This window comes from Carassius carassius, chromosome 11 (genome assembly GCF_963082965.1).
Source record: "Carassius carassius chromosome 11, fCarCar2.1, whole genome shotgun sequence".
NCBI lineage: Eukaryota > Metazoa > Chordata > Actinopteri > Cypriniformes > Cyprinidae > Carassius > Carassius carassius.
In genome coordinates, this window is record NC_081765.1 from 22,336,351 (window position 1) to 22,360,992 (window position 24,642).

The window sequence follows — 24,642 nt, forward strand, 5'->3', positions numbered from 1 at the left end:
ATGGGACCAGTCACCCTGCATTCCCACTCCTCTTCAGTAATACTAATGCAGAACACATTTAGGGCCACAGTGCTTAGACCCAGGCAGCGGTAAATTGGGCTAAGAGAGCTGGCGCAGCCACTTAATCAGCCATTATTTATGGGGCTCAGTGGTTTAAATCAACAAGAGCAGGAACTGGGGCCAGGCCTTATGGGTTTATAACTGCTGTCAAAATAATCACATACAGATATATTCATCAGAGAGCAAACCAGATCAGTTTAACACCCTCCCCCCTGATGTTAACTTCACTTCCTAGTGCCCTCTTGCCATGTATTGGTTTGGACAATCACAGCATACCAACATTTCATTGGAGAAAAAGATGTTGGCAGGATTAAGCAGCAAGAGGAGGGAAGGTGGAGCCAGAGCCATATTTACAAGGAATGGAATCTCTGAATGAGTAATACATGACCACTGGGTCTGCCTGGATTGCGAACAGAGGTATTTGGGGTACTGGACTGGTCTGACACTGAAGAAATGAGAAAAGAAAGAATAAAGAAGAAACAAGACAATGGGATAAAAACTGCATGAGACTGAGATTCTGGGTGATCCTCATTCTTCATGTGCCATTAATTAACTTAATACCCTTCAAGCTATTTAGAGGATAAAAACTCTCAGATGAAGGGTGGGGTCCAACAGCAAGTACATTAACGGTTATCCATACATCTTGATTTCAGTTCAGCACAATCTATGTAATAAAATTAATTGTATGAGTGATGGCACTGAAAAATAGCTTGGATTTTTATACTCTGTAACACACGTATTGTCAAAGGAAAATGTAATGGTTTCTTATGCAAGACATTCAGAATTAAGCATTTGGAAATGACAAACACTTCCAGCAAATGGCAAATATAATCTCAGAATGGCAATTAGGAATAGTCATTAGCATGAACCTGGCTTCAGTTTTTGGCCAGTGTTATGCAACTACAAGCATTTTGATAATCATATCTGACAAGTCACCTTCTTCATTTGTTCACTCACATATCTGGTGATCTATTTCTCCACTGTTACTGAAACGGTACCATTTAACAAAACGGCACATAGTTCAAAAAATGTGGTTTGACTAACTGTCACATTTTTAAGGCTATTAAGTCAGCTGCACTATATTGTTCAGATATTGCATGTGAAAATGTGTCAGAACCATTTATGGAGACAGTGTTCGTTAGTTACAATCAATGCCACATACAGTTCATAAATAACACAACAACTCAAGTGACAAAGATGCTGTTATAGTTGCTAAGTAGAGTCTGAAAAAAGACTGCATTATCACTTTAGGGAACACATTCACTATTACATAGTTGCTTATTATTAGTATGCATATCACTAGCATACTGGCTATTTATTAGTATTTATAAAGCACATATTAATGCCTTACTCAGCATGACCATATCCTAGATCCCTTATCCCCACCCAATATCTAAAAAGAACTACTAGAATAATTACCTTACTTAATATCAATAAGCAGTAATGAAGTTTATTAAGGGAAAACCCTTAGTAAATATTTGTTACCAAAAAGTGTTATAAAATGTTCAAATTGGGGGCAATGCAAAGTCAACAGAAAACAATCCAGAGCTAGCCTGGGAAATTATAAAATATATTGACTTTGCATTTTGATTCCATTTTTATGCTGGATACACAACAGACAAAACATCATGTCCTCATAATCTGGAGTTGTCATAAATAATTGCCTACTCGATAAACCGAGCTGGAACTTTTCCACATTCTAATTTGCACAGTTCAATTTTGGCATCTCTGAAGTGACTTACAAATGAAGCCTAGCGGTTTGAAACTGGAAAGCAAGAAATTGAAAAATCAAGTGGAAAGGTGATAGTGCAAATGACCCATGAAGTCGTGAGAAATGGTGTACCAGTTCCAGGGGTGAAAGGAGAAGAACAGCCAACACTATTTCAGCCTCTGTAGCACCTGGTTTCTCTCAGGAAGAGTCTGTGGGGAGAGGAGAAGGGAATGGTGGTGAGCTCAGGCGTCTTGTCAAGGACAAGGCCAAAGCTGTCTCTGCTTTGTGCAGCTCTAGGTGAAATCAGAGCTGTGTGGTGGCTTGTGTGTGCAGGCTTGGGGGTCTGGCTAGAAGCAGTGTTCAGGACTGTCTAACTGATTGGGATTTAATTTGTTGGCCTGACTGCATGGAACTTTTTCCAGCCTCCACCCAAGGGAGTCTGATACAGGAGCCCTGGAGCACACTGACTGACAGCCTGTGCAGCAGTAACCAATGAAGTGATCTGGGAAAAGGGGCTGCGGAAAGGTGTGGAAGGGATCAATGAGCTATGACAAGACAAAAATACTACACTTTCCTTAGACCCATGAAATGGCGGTCCAAAAGCTATTTAGGGAACACTTGCTCAATCTCACATTTCTACTCATGCTAAATTATATATTTAAAATTATGTCAAAAAGTAACATACTACTGTGTTATTGTTGTGTCTTTCAAAGTGCTTCATAAACCTCAGCAACTGTACACATAATGTCTAGCTTTATTCAATACAAAGAAGTCACCTGGTTATCTGTACCAGGATCAGAGGCTAGAATGGAACCAAGCAAGCAGCATGCACCTTTATCTAATCTACACACTTCAGGATGAGCTGGACTTTGAATCCCAAACAGACAGCGTATATATAGCTTGCTTTGTTTGACTACAAAATAAAAGCCATTGGAGTCTGGTTTTCCTTACCGGCATTTTCTGCCGTTCTCTACTTTTTCTGATTGCTTTCAAATACAGGTACCTGCACTGGTTACATAATAATAATAATAATAATAATAATAATAATCGATCATATATATATATATATATATATATATATATATATATATATATATATATAACATTTAAAATGGTCAGAAATTTATGATTACAAAAATTTTGGTCACAATGTAATGGGTATTAGAGGACAGCATTTTGTATCCTCTACAGGTGCCTGTATATAATTCAACCTTTAATCTAAACTTAAAACATAAGCTTAAACTACATAACAAAAAATTATTGCACAAAACACCCCAATGCACATAAATGATAAAAAACTAAACTATTTAAATATAACAAGTGATGCATGTTGCAGGATTATTCTTACTTACAAAAACAACAATTTAAACTTTCCTATTGAGTTTTATACAGATTTAAACTTTAAATTAGTTGGTAAACCATACATTTATCATTTATTAATTACTTTATAGCTAAATTACATCAAATACTATGTTTTCATGGTATCATTCTATCAGGTTTTCACTGTAATGATAAGGTAATATTAAGGTAAATCAGTTAACAAGTTTTTACTGAAGCATGTAAAAACATTTATATTTATTTATTTTATTTTATACACTTTTGGACACTGATTTGATTCATTCATTTATGAATCATAAAGTTTTAAAGCAATCTGTAACTGTAGCATGCTGCAGAGAATACAAAATGCAAATGCAAGAAGATACCTTTATATTGATAAACTTTATATGCAAGTTTTTTTCTCCTCTGGTTTAAGGTCAAGATACTGGTGTATACATGGGCTTACATTCACACACACACGTGCACTCTCAATCGGCCAGAGGAAGCTCTGTTCGTAGGTCCTGCCTGCCCAGCATCAGGCTAAGTGCTCTTGACAGCCAACCACACAGTTATTAACTGTGATCTGCCACCACAGGACCCGGGCACCACGGCTGTGGGGAGGGTGTAGGATGGACTTCACACCCACACAAAGACTGCTTTCAGCGCTCTAGTCCTCAAGCATCTCTAATACACACTTACTGTACTTTCACATACATACATTTAGCCTTATTTGAAAAAAAAAAAAAAAAAAAAAAAAAAGAAAATTCCTGCTGAACTTGTGGGTGTTTTTGAAATTCAAAAGTGGGAAATTCCACCAACAATTCATGCAAGAGCAACCTAATCCCTTACAAAAAAATACTGTGGCATACCATGGTACACTGATTGTATCAGATAGTGTTATCGATGGTCATTTTGTATATATTATGCATATAAACAAATAATTTTGTATATATTATTGCTGGTTGTGTACCCAGCAATTATTACCATATTCATGTACCATGGAATTTATATATTACTTCAAAATCATGTCACTGGTGATAAAAGCTGAGGGAGGTTAAATTGGACCGAGTGCCTCACTTAGTTCCAGTTGAACGCAAACCATTATGGGATATTAGTACAACATGACTCTTTAAATATCTGTACAGTAGCCCATATATGCATTGAAGCAACAAATGCTCTGCTTAACCTTGGGAAAAATGTAGCCCTTTTAATCAAGACTGGTGGTCTTAGCACTGTTTGTGTCTCTGGCTTCACATGACTCTACCACCTCTTCCTGAGGATGTGGATGCCGAAGTTTCAGCCCAGTTTTCAGATTCCAGTTTCAGCCCTCGCAGCATTGCATTAGCCTGTGAAATAGGGATGCAGTATATTTGAGACATTCTGAGGAGACCGTCCATAATGACAGTTGTCTATGTTTAGCTTTGAAAATATTTCAATAAACAGCATCTCGTCCTCACAAACAGACGGATTGAAAAACCCCAAGCCACTTTTTCCTGCCTGTGTTTCCCATAATTAGAGCCCACAACTCGCTGTTAAATATAGTAGCACAGCGTACACAGGCTTCCCGCACGTGGGACGGTGCTGGCCGTCCACAGCCGCCTTCAAATCAGCAGTGGGCTGAAGACAACTGACATGTATTATCCCATACAAGTGCTGCCTTTTGTTCACTCCAGGCTTTTGGCCACAAAATAGCTGGATTTATCCATCAAGTACTGCTATTTTGGATACCCTGTTTATCCCCCACTATGTGTTTTCTAAATGCAGTTGGAGCACTAATAACCACAAGCAGCTAAACATTATAGAATTGTTATTCTCATAGCTGAACCCTTCGGAAAACATAATGTGGTCATTCTATTGCACGGCAATGTATCAGGTGGAAAAAAGGGTGGAATTTTAGAACATTCCATAGTACTGATTGATGCATTCACATACCGAAGAGTAAATGGTATGCCAAGGTACTAAAAAAATACATTAAATATAATGATATTACCTTAATATTTGTAAAATTAACCAATTAAAAATATTAAATTATTAACGAGATGTTCAGCAAAGTCAGAGTAAGTGGAAGTGCTTTGACCCAGCACTGCCAGCCTTTCTAATTGTGCCATTAAGATAGATAGATAGATGGATAGATGGATAGATAGAGTTAGCCCATTCAAATTGAACACCTCCTTATCCTGGTTCAGAATGAAAATGAGCAAAATGAATGAAAATTAAACAATTAAAACCGTAAATAGAGCAAACTCAGTGTAAGCAGGTGGCTTTGACCCAGCACAGCTAGGAAGTCTCTGCAATTATGCCATTAAAATCTACAGCCTGACAGGATTGTTTTGAACCTCAAGGATCTGCTCAGAAAGTGTTCCCAAAAGCAATGTGTTCAGGCTTGTTCCCAGACCTCATCTCAGTGGCACACATCCCAACCCTGCGTGACAGATGGTTCCTGCATTACCATTGGAAAGAGAACACTGCCCTCATGAGGAAACTATTGTGCTTATGTGTCTGTCATTAAAATGTTAGGACAGATTAAATCAAGCATTCGATCATTAATTAAGCAATTAATAAAGTTTGTCCAAACCTGTATGTCTGCATATCTTCTGTGTAACACAGGAGGAATTCTGCTGTGATGGTCGTTTTTTTTTCATTCCAGTGAACGAGGACGAGACTTTCAAGTTTCAAAAATAGGCTATTCCAATTTCATGTCATTATTCACCTACAATCTTGCCCTGCAATGGTGACTGGATCATTCCGAATCGTATCAGTCAGATTCGTGTATGGTATGATTTGTGATTTGTTTGTAGGTACAGAACACGACTGTCAACCCTGTGGTGGACCACCAGTAGAAACTCGCCCGCCTTCAGCATTAATACCAATGTGGGAGTTCAAAACATACAAATATACCGTACATACAGTGTGACCCATAAACCCAAAGGAACAATTCAAATCTATTCTGGAGGCCATTTAGGAGGGGAAACGGAGGAAGAGCGATAGAAGTCTTGGCTGAGAATGATTTGAAAGTAAACCTAAAGCAGGGTAAATAGCTGTGAATGGAGAGGTTTGTGGCTTGGAGTAGTGGGGTTAAGGGAATGAATCTCCAAAGCAGATGCTAAGGGAGACCCCCCATGTACTCCACGCAGGCACATTTTATCCTGCTTACAAGACCCTCAAATAAACTCCTTATTTCATCACTTTAATTACAAATGCTGTAACACTTATATACACATTTGGTTTGACTGTCCTTTACATTCAGATGAATTCTCTTCATCCTTGTCACTCCATCTAACAAACATGCGTAGAGTGTTCACACACAACCTCACAGATACACAGAGGGAAACTCACAACATGTAAAACCACACTGTAAAACAGTCATACAAACAGATGCCTCTAATAGTTCCAGGCTACACCCTGACAGACGACCTCACCCAGAAGGGCGACCACCCGTCCTCTCGTCCTGGACACTCAGGGCGGGGCTCAGGCCTGACTCAGCACAATGGTACCTCCACCTCAGCTCATCGGCCTCCAACACAGTTTAAGTAAAACCACCAGCAGTGCATTCAGAGGTCATAACCAAGATGGAAACGGGTGAACTGTGTCAGACAAGCAGACACTCTTTGCCTTCAACTCTGAATGACACCAAACATGACAGTGATTAGCAAACACACACACACACACACACACCAATCTCCATATGGGGTGTTCAGTATATGGAGCTTATTCCTTACCAAAAGGTCACAAGGCATTCACAAGCAAAGTAGATCTTATGAAACTGGGTGGGATTTCACCGCATGATTAAAGAAAGCAAATACCTTTGATCTGTAATGAGGTGTAATTAATGCATCCTATAATGTGGGCATTAATAACTCGGTTCTAAATATGTTAAGAGTTCTGAGAAACAAATGTGGGTTTGCCTTACTTTTAAGGTCATAACACTTTATAATTTATAAATAAAATATGTATTATATATTTTTTTTTCTATACATAGAATATACATATTTAAATGGCAATGTCACCACACGCACAGAATGTATCATATGACACATTATAAGATTTAAAAATTCTATATAATATATACTGTATAATATCATGTAATAGTTATAATAGTAATACAAACTTCTAGTCTCAAGAAACTTTAAAAGAGCACTAATCCTGAAGATCATCTATTATTTGCTGCCCTCTAGTGGACAAGTATGTTACCGCCTAACTAACCGCTGCTAAAACTACACCAAACAGCCACTGAAAATTCAGAGTTCAGAATTTTCGTAACCATTAAAGTTTAAAGAAATACATTAAGTTGTGGAGCCACATGTCAGAAATCTTCTAGAGTAAACAAATAAATCTGTTTTCATATCAAACCCGTGTTTAACCATAATTAGAAACTTTTAATTTTCATTTGAAAATTACAAATGATATTTCCTTCACTTGTGCACAAGTAATCCTAAGAAGTTGTTCTTTTTGTTCTTTCTGGTACTGTCCACAAATGAGCAAAGGATAGTCACAAACTAGGAAGAGACCCAATGAGCTGAACATCAGGAGGGGTTGTGAAAGAAACAAGAACATTAGTCTGTCACATAAAAAATTCACAGGAAAGTGTTGAGATGTACAGTTTAAGAGGTCTACTGTTTGAACTTCAAAACCCAAGAAAATGCCTCAAAGGACACAGATATGTAGCCTGATGGCAACACACAAACCTAACATGATTCTGTTCTTTAAAACAAGCAGACCAAAAACTGAAGAGCCCAAGCTGGGAAAGATCAATGAACTTACATTCATATAACTGTTTCTTTCCTAAAGGATCTGAAGAAAATAATCTTGGTGACATATAATGCTGAGGAAGGTATTTAAATAGTCCTCTGGTTTAAAGATTCAGTCCTCTTGCTGTTTTTGTGGTGCAGTAGGTCTCAGTTCAACTGGCACTAAACAATATGCTGATCCATGAGTGTATGTTGTTTACTGGTCATAGCAGAAAGTTAGCGTCCAAACATATAACTGATGAAAAATGTCTTGTACTACTTACTCCAAGTATGACAACAGGGACTATACAAGGAAAACTTGTCATTTGGAGAGAAACATGTTGAGTCAAAAAAAAAAAAAAACTTTCCATGAGAAAACAAGGCCTTTAAAATGTAAATGAAAGAAAATAATAATAAAAAAAATGATAAAAACATTCAGCACTTCTTGAGAACAATCAGAAAAAAATAAATACAACCCATTGCTTGTTTCTCAGTGTGCATGTGTGTGAAGGGCAGACAGGGACAGGGCAATCAGTCCTAAATTACTTGGCTGATTTGTCAGTATCCCTGCAGTCCGTTATAAATCGTCTGAGATGGTGCCTGTTTCAGAAGTTGCCTTATACCTAAGGAAAAATAAATTGTTGCATTTATTAACACACAAATGCACAACAATATACAGAAAGTCAACAGTACTCACACAGAAGAGTCTGTCCACTAAGAAAAGCCCATTGTCCATATTGCCTAAATGTTCTCTTACCATCTTTCTGCTGGTCATCAAGCTGCTCCTTGGGGAAGTCTACATCAAAGGTGACTATGAGCGATCCACGGATATTGTTGTTGTCAAAATTTGGTAAGCCCTCACCCTTCTTCCAAATACGAGCTCCTGGCTTAGTGATTTTATCTCTGACAATGTGCACCTACAAGACCACAAGACAAGTCTGTGTGAGTTTATGATGAGTCTTTTTTATACAGAAAATACTTCGACATATGGCAACAGGAAGATATTAAGAAACCACAGAAATATATTAATAAATTCATTTAAAATCTGATACATTATGATACACTATTAAGTCACAGCTTTTAGATGCACATGTGAAATGAAATATAAATATACATTACAAAAATTAAACTAAACATACCTTGTGACCATCTAAATGAGTGACGTCCATCTCAAAACCGACCAGAGCCTCTACCAGAGAGATGGTGACGTTTGTATAAAGGTCGTCACCTCTGCGCTCAAACACCAGATGCCTGGACAAGAAGATAAATTTACAAGCGATGAACTGGAAACAGTTCATAAATTCTCACTCTTTAAGACAGAGAATAAATAGAGGTACATACATTAACCTACATTAGAATATACATTAAGAAAAAAAGTTAAATTCACTGTTCTAATTGCTATAATTTAATACTCTTACTTTAAAACTTTGATGCGGAAACGCAGATCTCCAGGCTCACCATCAATGTGAGGTTCACCTGCAGTCAGTTAACCAACAGATATGTTGCATTCTATAAATAATATGTTGCATCACCTAGCTCAATCATAAATATATATATTACTGCATTGAGTTATGCATATAATTATTTTCTATACCTTCACCAATGAAAGGGTATTCCATCTCATCTCTCACACCCTGCTCGATTTCCACTTCTAGTGTTCTCTCTTCATTCACAAGCCTGGAAAAAATGATACAGTCTTTAACAGAAGATCATAGTATGTCCTAGAGAGTCAAAGTGAGAGCGATCACTAGGCAAGCTTACTTTATATTGGGGCATTCATCACAGACCACTTCTTGTGTCATCTGGAAGCGACCTGGTCCTAGCTGCGTGGTTCTCATTTCCTGCCGGCAATTGCATTTTCGTTTGCCTGGGGCTTCTTTTGCTACAGGTTTGTTTCGCACCACCTGCATGGTGAAGAAGAGAGGAAACAGAAGGACAGGAAAAAGGAAAGGAGAGTGTCCATATCCATGTGACTATGCTTATACACTGCCAGACAAAGCCAATATGGTGGCCAAAGAAATGGAGAGGGAGCACGAACAAAAAAGAAGCTCACCTCTACAAAATTCCCTGAATACACCTCTTCTAGGGTTACTTCAAGATCCAGTACTATGTCATTACCCCTCGGAATATCTCGGCTAGCTGGCTGCCTATTTCCACCAAACATGAATCCAAAGTCGCCAAAGAAACTTGAAAAAAAAACAAAAAAAACATTTGAATATCAATGCAGTCAAATACTGTAAGAATGCGCAGTGACAGTACCAACAGTTTTGGTTCAAATGGACATGCATCTCAAATGAGTATACCAACTACGCATCAGACATTTGCAAATCTATACTAAAATCATACATTCATGGGAAATTTCACAAACATTTCAGTGGTTAACTGATGAAGAAAACTCTTAAGCTGAGGTTCATTTACCTGGAGAATATATCACCATGTGAACTTTGATGGCCTTCTTTTAACCCTTCCTCTCCATATGCATCATACTGTTTTCTTTTCTCCTCATCGGAGAGCACCTGTTATTAAAAAGAACCTTCAGAAAATAGTCTTTTCACCCTGAAAAACACAGTGAACTCTTAAGGAGCAATATTTGAATGTTGAAGTTGTTTTTAGGGGGAAATTTCTGTTCAACACAAAACACAGGTTAATATTGTGTCTAAAGCCATTATTAGATGTTATGAAATGTACAAAAAAAAAAAAAAAAAAAAAAAAAAAAAGGCATTTTTGGCACTTCGTTTATCAATTTTAGCACCCTGATTAATTTATAATTTCTGATATGGTTATAGACCAATTCAAATGACTTTTTTAAGCAATCTGCTTGAAAAAAAAAATTAATAAAAATAAATAAATAAAACTGAGAAAAATCTATTATATATTGAAATATAAAAATGAATTTAAATCCACTTTAATGTAATATATTAAATATTTATTTATATATGAAAGCTATACATACAGCTCAATGACAACATTGTTAATATTATAATAGAGCCAGCCACTGACTATTTGCCATAAAAAATAAAATAATTTATTATGCAGCAAGAATTAAATTTTGTACACATCAATACAAGCTACACCAGAGGTTCACGTCATAAATATCCTGCATAAAAAAATAAACAGATGCTTCAGCCAATCAGAGGCGGCCACACATTTCTTCCAACCAATCAAATCGCTCCATCGGTTCGTTTCTAACAACAACGGTCGTGCCGGTCAGATTTACTTGCTTTCTACCATTCTATTGATGTTTTGTGCAAAAATGTATGATAAATCTGTAAAGCAATGATTTAGTGACACAAAACATCGCCATAGATATTTGTATTAAAGTTACGCATAATATTCGTATAGACACTAAGTCAGGTCATCCCCTAATGCATAACGTTACTTATATATGTAAAGACATTATCTTTGTTCAACACATGAAGCGTAACACTGAAAACGACAAAGATCCCACTTGAAAGGAGTTGTTAAAGCATGAACAATCGTACCTCGTAAGCAGCTCCGAGGTCGGCAAATTTGTCTTGGGCATTTGGGTCATCTTGGTTTCTATCCGGATGAAGCTGCAATGCCAGCTTTCTGTAGGCTTTCTTAATATCTTTAATTGATGCGGTTTTACTAACTCCCAGAATTTTGTAGAAATCTCTCCTGAAAATATAAGTTACTTTAGAACTTTTCATTCGTATACCAGTTCATTCATTCAAACTAATGATGAATATAAACCGATATATTGATACTGACGTATAATTATTTAACATCTAATGGTATACAAATTGATGAGGAAAATCAGCCAGAGGACCACAGTATGGAGCTTAAGATATTTCTGAAAGAAATTAACATTTATATAAACGTGACAACTTATCAGCCTTGTTACAGGACAAGCAATTTTTGGTAACGTACTTAAAAAAATACTGTCCTATTTCGAAAAAATATATAATAATTTGGAGTTATAAATTAACGCATGAAAGTATAATAAATAAGAGAGGTGATATTAAGTATTGTATGGCGAGCTTCATCGGCATGATGCATGGACAGTGGCGTAGACCAATCACAGTGAAACATGTGTACCAGCCAGAGTACTGAGTTTATAATGCACTAAACATAAAACCCTGAAACTAACACGACATTCACTTACCCAGCCAGCACTGTCAATATCACATAAAAAAGAAGAAAACAAACACTCGACAATTTCATTCCTCTAACAGCCATGGGTCCTTCTTTCTTTCAGAAGTCCAGTAAAATACACCGGCTTTCTGCGATGTCTATCAAAAAGCCTCTTCCTGCTCTGTCATAAGTCCCGCCTCATTTTAAAAAGGAAGTGTTATAAAAGTACAAACAAAGTGTCATAATAACGCATATTATATTATATTATATTATATTATATTATATTATATTATATTATATTATATTATATTATATTATATTATATTATATTATATTATATTATATTATATTATATTATATTATTAGAACTGGTAAGCTAAATAATGTTGATGTTTAACACAGACGAGCGAATACAATTCAACTGCAAATCATACAAGGGCTACAATTAAATACAGAAATGTTATCTATCTATCTATCTATCTATCTATCTATCTATCTATCTATCTATCTATCTATCTATCTATCTATCTATCTATCTATATATCTATCTATATATCTATCTATCTTAATGGCACAATTAGAAAGGCTGGCAGTGCTGGCCAAAATCTTTTTTTTTTTTTTTTTTTTTTTTGCACCAACTGCTACTTTTATTTTGTTCTTATACACGGACAGAGAGACAGTGTAGTTACTTCCGGAAAGAAATGGCATCTTTGGATAGGGTGAAGGTGTTGGTTTTGGGAGATTCCGGTAATACGTTTTATCTAAAATATCTATCGACCTTGTTTTTCCTGTAATCTCCTCAAAATATATTGTGAATGTAAATTTAAACTAGCGTGATGTCTAATATTCGACTCGAGCTAGAAGTATTAGCCTGACACATTTGCTTGGATTTCTACAATATTACTATTTGAGAATATTAAACATGAGAAACCACACTTCGGCGTTTTTTTTTTTTTTTTTAATACTTCATTACTATTCTTGTTGTGATCATTGTGACTTTATGTTTGTTTACAGGAGTAGGGAAGTCCTCTCTTGTACATTTATTCTGCCAGAATCAAGTTTTGGGAAATCCGTCATGGACTGTGGGCTGCTCAGTGGACGTCAGGGTACAGTGACAATTCGCAGTGATTATTATTAATTTACTGTGTTATTATCATAAACCTATATAGCAGTCATTTTCTTGCTTTTTATCACAGGTTCATGACTATAGAGAAGGCACTCCAGAAGAGAAGACACACTACATTGAACTCTGGGACGTTGGGGGATCTGTTGGCAGTGCCAGCAGTGTTAAGAGCACCAGAGCTGTGTTTTACAATTCTGTAAATGGTTAAGTATCAGACACAGCATTAAAGTTGTTCTCACATGTATAAAATGTAAAAAAAAAAAAGCATGCTGGGATATTTATAAGGTGTCTACTTTAATGCTAAATCACTTCTCTTTTATTTCCTTTCTAGGCATTATTTTAGTTCATGATCTGACCAATAAGAAATCCTCTCAGAATCTGTACCCCTGGTCACTGGAGGCACTAAGCAAAGACTCCTCTCCAACTGGCATCATTGTATCAAATGGGTGAGTAAAGGTTACCTTTATATATAAGAATGCAGTGAGAGAATACTTTATTTTGTCTAATAGGTCCTAGATCTGTTAAAAGGAAATAATTCTGATGTTTTGCACTTGCAGGGATTATGACCGAGAACAGTTTGCAGAGAACTCAGTTCCCCTTCTGCTAATTGGCACCAAATTTGATCAGATCCCGGAAAACAAGCGGAATGACGTCCTGACCCGCACTGCCTTTATATCTGAAGACTTTAATGCGGAAGAGATTAATTTGGTGTGTGCTTTTCAGTGCTGTTGTAATGTCTCAACCCAAACTAGAATGATATTAAGCAAAAAACTTGTTTCAATTTGTTCTATTAAATCTCCTTTGGGGATTACGCACTTATGAATTCTGAGCTTTGTCCTGCTTTTCTTCTCAGGATTGTACAAATCCACGTTATCTTGCTGCTGGATCATCAAATGCTGTTAAATTGAGCCGGTTCTTTGACAAGGTAGAGACTTCAGTGAAACACAATGTGTATTTCCATGTGTATGATTCTCTGTCCTAGTGTAAATGTCTGATATACTGTATCTCTATGCAGTGTATTAACATATATTCATTTTGTGAAAATTGTTATTTTGTCTCTTTAGGTAATAGAAAAGAGATACTTCACAAGAGACCCTAGCCAGGTAAGACTGTAATTTCTCTTTTTGTGACCACATTTGTGTACATGTTACTTTAATACAATTACTTGTTGCTAGATTCTAGATCAAACTGTAGATGTAATTCATTTATAATTTAATATAGAGCAATGCATTTTTATAATTTTTTTGTTAATAGTATTTTTTTTTCCTCCTTAGATGCAGAGTTTCACCGACAGGAGGCGCTTTAATTTCAAAAGTCTGCACAATGATTGAATGTACTGTACAAATACTGTGGGTTGGTGGGATTAGAACAAGCATATGAAGAATCTTCTGTCATCATGTTCCTTTGCACAGACCTATCAGTTGGAGGGTTGCTTTTGATTTTTTTTTTTTAACATTAACATCAGCTTAAGATGACAGAAGGGTTTATGTGAATTGTGTGAACCTGTATTCTGATATTTGCATTTTTATATTTAATGGAAAAATGCCCTTTCTCTTCCCTTGTCATGTTTGTTTACAGTTTGTAAAGGTGATTTTCATGAGTTGATTTTTTTTGTAAGTAAAAGTTAATGTAAACAGTTTCTCTGTTTATAGTATCATTTCAGAAGATGAGTTTTTATTTTATTTATTTTTTATTAAAAGAACCAGTTCTGCTTAATCTTTCGGATTAGTTACCAGTTATCTGAAGGAAGAAATTAATATTTTCACAGATCCCTTTTTTTTATCTTTGTAAATTATAAATGATTCACAATTCTTTGCTATATTAGCAAGTTAATTATAATATTTTATTAATAGTTAATATTGTGCATGTACAAAACTATTTACTTGAGACATCAACAATAAAGATACATTTGAATAAACTGTTTGGCTCTTCTTTTTCCACTTCATTATACATATATTCATGTATTTCTGAACTTAAGCACCGCTGCTACAAGAATCTGTATTCTGAGGTGAGCAGCAGTTTGCAAGTGACTTCCTGCGGCCCACTTGATACATTTTCACAGTTACATTATAGCTTCTTTTTTTTTTTATTCCTTAGTAACGTAAAAATTTAATTTCTGGAAATCTAAAACATAGTTAGTCAGAATATTTTTAAATAGCAAAAGGTTGATATATTTTATTTCGTGTTAATAAATTATCAACCTCAAAATACTTTGGTGTGATTCAGACATCTAGCATTTAAGAAAGCATAAGATGCATTTTACTTCCTATTAGCCCCAACTCTAATGATCTCTGACATTTATCTGCCATAAGAGCTCTGGTCATTGCCCAAATAGGATTTGAACTCGTGTATTTCAAATACTGAAAATATTCTGTATTTACAAGTGTAGTTGGTTGTCACTGAAAGGATCTACTCTTGATAAGACAGACGGTATATAACAGACATATGGACGCCTTAATAAAATTCTCGGCTTTGGCTCTAATACACCTCCCCTAGTTTTCATATCACTCACCACAGGTTTGCCCACAAACCGGGGGAATTTACACAAAGGGGGACTTTTCACAACAACACTCAGGAAGCAAGGGGTTTTGGCAGGAACAGACTAATTACACAAGTATCAAGCAACACCAGCCCCTGCACAGTTCAAATATCCATTATTTAAAACTAAATCTGTGAAATATAGTTGTTGTGTTCTGCCAGTTTAAAAGACCAATGAGTGTGTGAGTGTAAAGTATGCAAAACTGCAGTCAGGCTTCATGGTTTCACTGTTGAATTGACTCGCTTTTCCTTATTATATATTAAGATTGATCTGATTGGCTCTTGCATCTATTATGACACATATATGGAACATATATGTAAGAATACATTATATTCTAAGCAATTATTAATAAATTAGTTTCATTTGTGATTTACATGTGGTCTTCTAATGGTTTAATTAATATTTTAGTGAATGTTATTTCTAGTGATTTCATGGTCATTTAATTAACACTTAATGGAATTCAAGTCTTGTCACCTGTTCATTAATAAACTCAAACAGGCTGAAAAATAAATTTGGCTTTTGACAGTTGCAGCAGGGAAAACAAAAGTCTTAAAAGTCTAAAAAAGAAAAACGTTTAATGTAAAAATTCATTCATTCATTTTCATTTTAATCCAAGGAAGGAAGTAGGAGAACATAAGCTGCCACGTTTTTTCACATTTTGCGTTCTCATACAGTTTTGGACTGCATCACATCTGATGCCTGGTTTCCTTTTGGGGTTTTCGTCCCCCAACTCATAATGGAGCAATGAACATTAGTTGGTGTTTTTCCATTCTTCTTAAAAAGAGGCATAACGTTCACAAATTTGCTCAGTTTGGCTTTGTTCTTCAACTGCAAACAGCAAAATAATTTATAGAGAGCAAACAAAGTGCATAGTATAGATGAAGGTGAAAATACCTTTAGTAACATGATATCATAACTGTAGTCCATCTCCTTGTTCCGTTCAAACATAGCATGTTGAATGTATTTCCTAACTGGGACTCACTGCTGGCTCTTCTCCTTCTTCATGATGTTGTGAGCTCCCAGAACAACCTCAAAGTGATCTCTTCTAGAGAAGACACTACGGCTGTGGAAAAAAATCTAAACTGTTTAATGAAGGTATTTTGGTCTTAATGTATTTGAAGAGCTAACAGATTTACACATGAAATAAAAGTCTCAAGGCAAGGCAGGTCTCAAATCATTTTGAAAAGTATTATAATGCAGCCTGGGCCACTGTCAGTACACAATCCTCTCTGATCAGCATCCCTCCACATGTGTGATGTTTGTTGATCTGAATAGACACCATGTATTGGCTTAGCCTATAAATGGGCGTTGGGATGCAGTCTCAAATAAATGTCTTGATGGTTTGGAAGTTTGGTGGTGTAGGAGTCACGATTACCTTCTTCCGGGTTTGAACATGGTATGGTGATTTGAACATGGCATGGTAATTTGCATATGGAACTCGATTGGGTGTTGATGCAAAATTAGTAAAGATTCTTAGAACACTAATATATTGCCTATGTACAAACATATAATATAAACTCTCTTTTAGATCATCAGAAGACGAATTCATAGATACTAAACATGGTAAGATTAAATATAGGTAAGATTACATGAACGAGTGGTTCTATCATAAGCTTGCATAATACAGTATACGATACAAAAGACAATATACAAAAACAGTAACAACATACACAATGACCTGAAGTATACTGTATGTGTGTCCATGCTAAGAAAGGTTTTCCTATGAAAGAATTATTGAAGAGTGCATTTTTGTGGGCATTATGTGTCTGTTTTAGAGAGACTTAAGAGTTGCTCTGCCCGCATTCCTTTGAGCAATAAAACTAGTGTTATTCGATGGTTTGTCTTTGGTTGCTATGGAATTAATTATTGACTTTTTAAGTTACCGATTTATTTAATTAAAAAATAGTTAACAGCAAATAATTTATGATGACTTATTTGTCAATAAAACTGACCACACATGTATATTTCTGAACTGAATTATCACTGCCACATGATTCTCTAATTCTGAGGTGAGCGGCAGATACAGAGTGACTTCCTGCATCCCTTGATGCACTTTCTCCTTTTTATTTAGAATCCAGCCAGCGACAGTCACATTAGCTAAAATGTTTAATCTGTCTTGGGTAAGACAACATAGTTCATGTAATTTGATTAAATCTAAAACAAATTTAGTCAATTTTTTTTTTTTATTAACAAATGGTTATATTTTTAATTTCATGTTATTAAATTACCAACCACAAAATGCTTTCTAATTTATTCAGTCATCTATCAGATGAGAAAGCATGAGATACACTTTACTTTATGTGATCACCTACAGTTTGAACTTATAATTTCTGATAGTCATCTGCCAGATAAATAAAGAGGTGTCAGAGACCTGGTCATTGCCCTAATAGGATTTCAACTTTTTATTTTAAATATGGAAATTTAAATGAATAGAATCAATAGTTTGTTGTCAATTAATTGATCCACATTCAATAAGACGGACCAACATGTCAAAATGCTATTCCTTGAAAGTTTAGAATATGACATATTGACATCTAACTAGAACGTTCTCAACATTGGCTCAAATACACCTCTAGTTTTCATACCTCTCACCACATGCTTGCATGCAAAGAAAGGGGCTTCATAGGTGGAATTTTCACAAGAGCACTCAGAGAGCAAAGAGGTGTGAAATGAGTTGAGCAACAACAGGTTTCTGCAGAAACGCAACACAGTTAACATAACCATTATTTAAAGCAAAATGTGTGCAACTTATTTTGCCCATTTAAAAGTAAAAAGTGTGAAAGTGTGAAGCATGTAAAACTGCAATCAGGCTACACAGGTTTTTCGCTGTTGAATTGACTCTTTTTGTCATTGCTATTTTAGGTAACAAGATTGATCAGATTGGCACATGCAGCTATGATGGCAAATATATGAAGCCTACAGTGGGTGCAAAAAATGGTAGCACTTTATTTTACAATCCTGTTCCCCATGTACATACTATGTACTTATTATAGTAATAACAATAACTATGTAATAACTAGGTACTAACCCTGAACCTACCCCTAAACCTACCCCTACCCCATGTAATTACCTTGTATTACCAGACTTTCTTAGATAAATACACTGTAAGTACACTATAAGTACATGTAAGTACACGTACTGTAAAATAAAGTGCAACCCAAAAAATAATTTAAACTGTGATCAGATGTAGTCAAAACAATGTTTCCTTCAAACTGGTTGTCTTTAAAATACAAATCTTGTGTAATCCCAGGCTATCTGTAATCAGAAGCACATTTAAAACTGGAATATAATTTCATTTCATTCAAATGTTTCATATAATCCTTTCTGGATTACAATCCGCCATTAAAATATTTTTTTTTTGACATTTAATTATTCTAGCTGTTGTGAGAAAAGGCTATATACGATGCACCACTTGCACCACCTCACATGTCATAGCCTAGTAGCCGGAACAACTTCTTTGTTTACAAAAAAAAGGTAAAGTAAGGTGATAGTTTTGAACACTGGCTGGTAATGTACTTGCTCAAATATTGATTTTAGATCATTTTTAACCAAAAAAAAAATTATGGACTGCAGCTTTAAAGGAGAAAAAATTGAATGTCCTTGCATGGAGTAATGAGAGACTTGACCCAATGAAAATCTGCAGAATGACTTGAAGACTGCAGTCCACAAACGGTCAACATCAAATTTAACTGAACTTGAGCAGTTCTGCAAAGAAGAGTGGGCAAATATTGCAAAGTCTAGATGTGCAAAGTTAGTAGAGACAGAACATATCTCAACAGACTGAAGGCTGTAAATAAAGCAAAAGGTGATTCAACAAAATGATTTTTCCAACTCTGTGATTCTGCTGTTGTTGTTTCTTTTTTCTAACATGTTGGTGTTATATATTTCACTTGTATGTTCTAAGTTGCACTGAGTGAATAAAGCCTGACCAAACAAAAACTGTGTCCGACTCTAAGACTGCAATTTAAGCAAAACTATTTTTTATATAATTTTAAAGGGGGGTGATTCTTTTTTATACCCACTGTGCATGCATTAGCAGATTTAAATGCAGATTAACAAGTGGTTAAACATGCTAAAAAAAAGTTTAAAAGTTAAATAACAACAAAAACACCTTTAATGCAAGAACCCAGATTATTTATTTATTTATTTGTTTGTGGAATTTTAACCAATTTTTTTTTTAATCCAGGGGAGGAAGTAGGAGATTTTAACATAAACTTGAGGATATGATTCATTTGTACAGTCGCCATTAAAGGTATATGAAGCAATTCCTTGTGGTTTAGCATTGCAGATAAGAGGACTCCCTGAATCCCCCTATGAATAAGATGGATAGAGAAATACATTGATATAATATAATATGATATGATATATGATATGATATATGATATGACATGATATGATATGATATAATATAATACCAAACAAAAAGCATGTTTCCCATCTGAAACACTGCAGATCATTCTCTCAGAGTTGAAGTAGTGCTGCCACTTGTTTTCACATATTGAGTTCTCCTCCAGTTTGAGACTGACTTCGTGCATCACATCTGATGGCTGGTTTCCATTTCGGGTTTTCAACCCCCAACCAGCAATGGAGCAATGAACATTAGCTGGTGTTTTTCCATTCTTCTTAGGAAGAGGCTGAACTTTCACATATTTGCTCAGTTTGGCTTTGTTCCTCAGCTGCGAATAGCATAATAATTTAAAGAGAGCAAACAAAGTGCATAATACAGAGTTACAGTAGACAAAGGTGAAAATACCTTTAGTAACATGATATCATAACTGTAGTCCATCTCCTTGTTCCGTTCAAACATAGGATGTCGGATGTATTTCCTCACTGGGATTCTCTGCTGGCTCTTCTCCTTCTGCGTGAGGTTGTGAGCTCCCAGAACAACCTCAAAGTGATCTTGACGAGAGAAGACACTACGGCTGTCGAAAAAAATCAAAAACCATAATGAAGGTGTTTTGATCTTTAAGCAATTGAATAACTAAAACACATATTTACAGATAAACTAAAAGTACTGAGGCTACAACAGTCTTTTTGAAAAGCATCATAAGTATTCCTTCACATGCAGCCTGGGACATACTCACTTCAAACAGTGGGCCGCTGTCAGTACATAATCCTCTCTGATCAGCATCCCTCCACATGTGTGATATTTGTTGATCTGAATAGATGCCATGTATGGCCTGGAATGAGGTTTAGCCTCTTTTCCTCCAATAATATCACTTTCCATCCCAGCTGTAACAAAAACATGAGAAACTCACACCATTACAAGACTTATACTTGTAGCTTTAAATATTTATTATTTTTCCAACATTTTTACTTTTGAAAAAAATAAAATAAACAAATACAATACAAATTCTGGCACAATACAAATATTGGAAAAAAAGGAATGAATGATATCTTACCAGCCAAAGAGATAACAAGGAGAAGAAAAGAATAATGAACCATGGTTCCAATTTCCAACCAACCAACAGCCTGTGCTTAAGCATTTATTGCTGCCAAAATACTCAAACCTACTCTTTACTCTCACTAGTAGTAACCCCTCCCTCTCTTACCTCAAACCACAAATGTGTGTTCAAAAAAACAAGTAGGCTAGCCATAATTCAGAAGGTAGTAGTAGACCGACTAATAAGCGAGAGTTACAGGAAAACAGTAAGTTATCAAGTAAAGTGTAAGTTGTCGGGTTGTAGTTGTACCCAAAGAAACACACATTCTTTTTAGAGGAGGTGTTTGTAACAAGAAGTGAGTGATTTCTAAACCCTAAATTGAAGATCACTGCATTTGTGCTTTGTATTACTTTTGTAGGACAAATTAATAATTGCAGTTACTAACTTTTCTGTCATTTCTTAGCATTTTATATATAATGGTATGATAATCTATAACCTTCATCAACAAGAATCAACAATGTTCTGTAACTTCCTGTGGACCAGGAAGTTCTACAGCTGCTTTTATTTTTGACTTGGGACTGTACAGGTTTTGCTTCAATTTGCATTATGCATTTCAATATGTTTGTCTTTTCAATATCTTTCATTTTGTGAGATGTAAATTTGCTTTTTAAAATTTATATGCAAATTAAGTAGGTTATATCATAGAGGACTGAGAAAAAGAAAAAGTAAAAATAAATTGTTTTTAACCATTTGCACGACATTCCATAATTCTGGATAGAGCATCAGGGAATAGCCAAGAATTAGTAAAAGAGCTTTTTAGGCTTAAATACATGATGGATAATTTGTGTGCGTAAATTATGCTATTTCGATCACTTAATGTTTTGTTTAATCCACGGGAGGAAGGCAGATATTTTCATATAGACTTCAGGGTATTTCTTGTATGTACAGTCATAAGGATATGTGTATGCAGCCATTCCTTTAAGTTCAGAGTCACAAAACAGAGGACCGCCAGAATCACCCTAAAGAAACAAATGAAAGACTTCAAATGTAGCTGCCACAATGTGAAATTATGTGAAATATAAGATGACATCATTTTTTTGTTAATTATCAAAAGTGATAGTTGCAGTAGTACCTGACAGAACGCCCTTTTCCCATCTGAGACACTACAGATCATTTTCTCAGAGTTGAAGTGGTGTTTCCACTTGTTTTTGCATTCAAAGCTAAACTGCAGTTTGAGGCTGACTTCCCACAGAACATCTGAGGCTCTTCCTCCAGGTTTTTTCATGCCCCAGCCAGCAATGGAGCACTCCACATGGGCAGGAATACCCTCATTGTTTTTAGGCAGCTCAATAACATCCACAAACTCATTTCGCACGGCTTTGGTCTTCATCTGTAACATTTCAGGTAGTGAATAGCTCTGAGTTTAAAAAACAAATTATAAACATTTATGATCCACCCAAAAAAGGACCATTTGAGCACCAATAATACCTTTAGTAACATGATATCATAGGTCAAGCCATCATTCTCATACTTAGGATGTCTGATGTACTTGTCTACTTGGATAATCTGCTGGCTGTCCTCGTTCTGGCTAATATTGTGAGCTCCCAGAACAACTTCTAAGAAGTTGGTGGTCTTGCTGTGAAACATACATTGTTGAGGTTATTTTAATTGGTTTTAACTGCAGAGCATCATGTTAGTACACCGTTTAAAACAATCCAGATACAGTCTACAATACCTCATCATAGTCAAATATTTTTGAATACTTATTAATTGTATATACTCACTCCAAACAGTGAGCCGAAGTCAGCACATAATCATCACTTATCAGCATCCCTCCACACTTATGCTGTCTTCTATACTGAAGAGATGCCATGTATGGTCTGGAGTGAGGTTTAACCTCGTTGCCACCTACAATTCCACTCTCTAACCCTCCTGTGTGATCATGATACAAAAGGTTTTGATTTAAATTTTTCATAAATAAATCACTGAAACTTCTTGCAAGGCATTGATTAACACAAATAATGTGCGGATACATACAGAAATACGTCTGATAAATGAATAGCATTCAATTAAAACATTCCTCCCAAAAGAATCAGCCTTATTGATGTAAGACATGAATGTCTTACCAGACAGAGAGAAGACAGAAAGCAGGAGACAGACGGTGAGCAGCATGATGTACGACTATGCTGATGCAGGAATGGAATTTGACCCTTAGTGTGGTCTACTTATATGTGACAGAGTATGTAGGTCAGAGACTCATGTCACCTATATACCCCACACATATGAAAGCACACAATGGAAATTTGTAGGGGAAAGATCTAATTTGCATGTATTAATAATAGTGAGTTCTCAGAATTTTTTTGTTTGTTTGTGTGTTTGTTTTTTAAAGTACAGTGAACATCTAAAAACCAAAAATGTCCAGTCGTCATTTACTGTCCCATATCATTCCAAACCTGCATTATGTGCTTTCGTCTGCAGAACACAAAAGGAGATATTTGAGGAATGTTGGAAACCAAACAGTTTTGGTGACCATTGACCTCCATTATATGGACCAAAAATTTTATTTTTCAAAATATCGCCTTTATGCTTGACAGAAGAAAGTCATATAAGTTTGAAACAACATGAGGGTGAGTAAATAATGACAGAACTGTAGTTTTATTTGGTTGGAGTATATGCTTAACCATATGCATGACATTCCATAATTATGGAAATACCATCAGGGAATAGGCAGTATCTCTATGTGAACAATATAACCTCCACATGAATGCTCTAGAGATAGATTAGAGATCTAATTATCAATGTCTGTAGTATAAAACCTCCCACCTTGTCATGTTGCTTATTGTGTGTCAGTCAGTAAGTTGTGAGATGAAGGCTGTGATGTCGTTTTCTTTTGGCCCACAAACCCATTCATACTCTGAGTCAGTTTGCCCATTCTGGTGAATCATTTGAGTGTGTTCTCAAGTTTCCACCTTTTTTTTCAAGAGGGTCTGGCTGCAGACTTGCACTTGCACTCTCAGACACTTGCACTTCCGCTAGTGACATCACTTGCAGTCTTTATTTTTTATTTTATTGAAATTTTTTTTTTTTTACTTTTTGTTTGAATTTCCCAAAATTTTATAACAGTAGCCAGGTGGTGAAGACAAGAAAAAATAAACTAAATTACAATGTCACTTGCAATCGCTAGTTGCACTCTCTGACAAGAAGCTGTGGTGGTGAATAAACGCAACGCGCAAAGTTTCGCGTTAAGCATTTTTCCATATAGAATAAACTGTCTACAACTCGTTTATATTACTGTCTTTGTCCATTAAGCTACATTATGTGTTTTATTTATAATGATTTTCTATAGGAGGAAAACGTTTAATGTACAATTTAACGCACTGCGTTCTGTACTCGTCTGCTTGCCTGTGCAGAGCTGGTCCTTTTAAAATCGCTTAATGCATTTCATAATGCACGTTCATATTTGCTGGTCTGTATATACGTTGAGTCAACAACAAGACATATAGGCTAGGCCTACTGAATTGTCTTTATCATCTTAGTCTGTTATTAGGCCACATTAAACGTTCGCATTGTGTTCATAGCCATCTGCTTGCCTACAGGAGGACTACTAATTTAGTTTTAATCGTTTAATCACCACCACAGCGTCTTGTGTATTGATCTGATTGGCTCTTGCCGCTATTATGGCACAT

The 24,642-nt window shown here is 35.7% G+C and overlaps 3 protein-coding genes across 3 annotated transcripts; 1 reads left to right on the top strand and 2 right to left on the bottom strand.

Moving 5' to 3' along the window:
* Positions 1 to 7,443: 7,443 nt before the first annotated feature.
* LOC132153029 (dnaJ homolog subfamily B member 11-like) lies at positions 7,444 to 12,099 on the bottom strand. Its single transcript, XM_059562141.1, has 10 exons — positions 11,942 to 12,099; positions 11,298 to 11,454; positions 10,234 to 10,331; positions 9,869 to 10,001; positions 9,577 to 9,719; positions 9,410 to 9,492; positions 9,234 to 9,291; positions 8,955 to 9,066; positions 8,573 to 8,732; positions 7,444 to 8,438 (listed from the first exon to the last, which is right to left on the bottom strand). The coding sequence occupies exons 1-10, from the start codon at positions 12,013 to 12,015 to the stop codon at positions 8,374 to 8,376; spliced, it is 1,083 nt and encodes a 360-aa protein (XP_059418124.1). The 5' UTR covers positions 12,016 to 12,099; the 3' UTR covers positions 7,444 to 8,373.
* A 442-nt stretch (positions 12,100 to 12,541) lies between these two features.
* rabl3 (RAB, member of RAS oncogene family-like 3) lies at positions 12,542 to 14,364 on the top strand. The gene is made up of 8 exons (XM_059561237.1): positions 12,542 to 12,657; positions 12,925 to 13,016; positions 13,107 to 13,236; positions 13,365 to 13,479; positions 13,591 to 13,741; positions 13,887 to 13,958; positions 14,098 to 14,136; positions 14,308 to 14,364. The coding sequence occupies exons 1-8, from the start codon at positions 12,612 to 12,614 to the stop codon at positions 14,362 to 14,364; spliced, it is 702 nt and encodes a 233-aa protein (XP_059417220.1). The 5' UTR covers positions 12,542 to 12,611.
* A 5,336-nt stretch (positions 14,365 to 19,700) lies between these two features.
* On the bottom strand, positions 19,701 to 23,171 carry LOC132153273 (coagulation factor IX-like). The gene is made up of 11 exons (XM_059562659.1): positions 23,083 to 23,171; positions 22,741 to 22,888; positions 22,445 to 22,592; positions 22,089 to 22,346; positions 21,830 to 21,975; positions 21,716 to 21,726; positions 20,975 to 21,049; positions 20,657 to 20,804; positions 20,326 to 20,494; positions 19,988 to 20,248; positions 19,701 to 19,883 (listed from the first exon to the last, which is right to left on the bottom strand). The coding sequence occupies exons 1-11, from the start codon at positions 23,126 to 23,128 to the stop codon at positions 19,734 to 19,736; spliced, it is 1,560 nt and encodes a 519-aa protein (XP_059418642.1). The 5' UTR covers positions 23,129 to 23,171; the 3' UTR covers positions 19,701 to 19,733.
* Between the last annotated feature and the right edge of the window lie 1,471 nt (positions 23,172 to 24,642).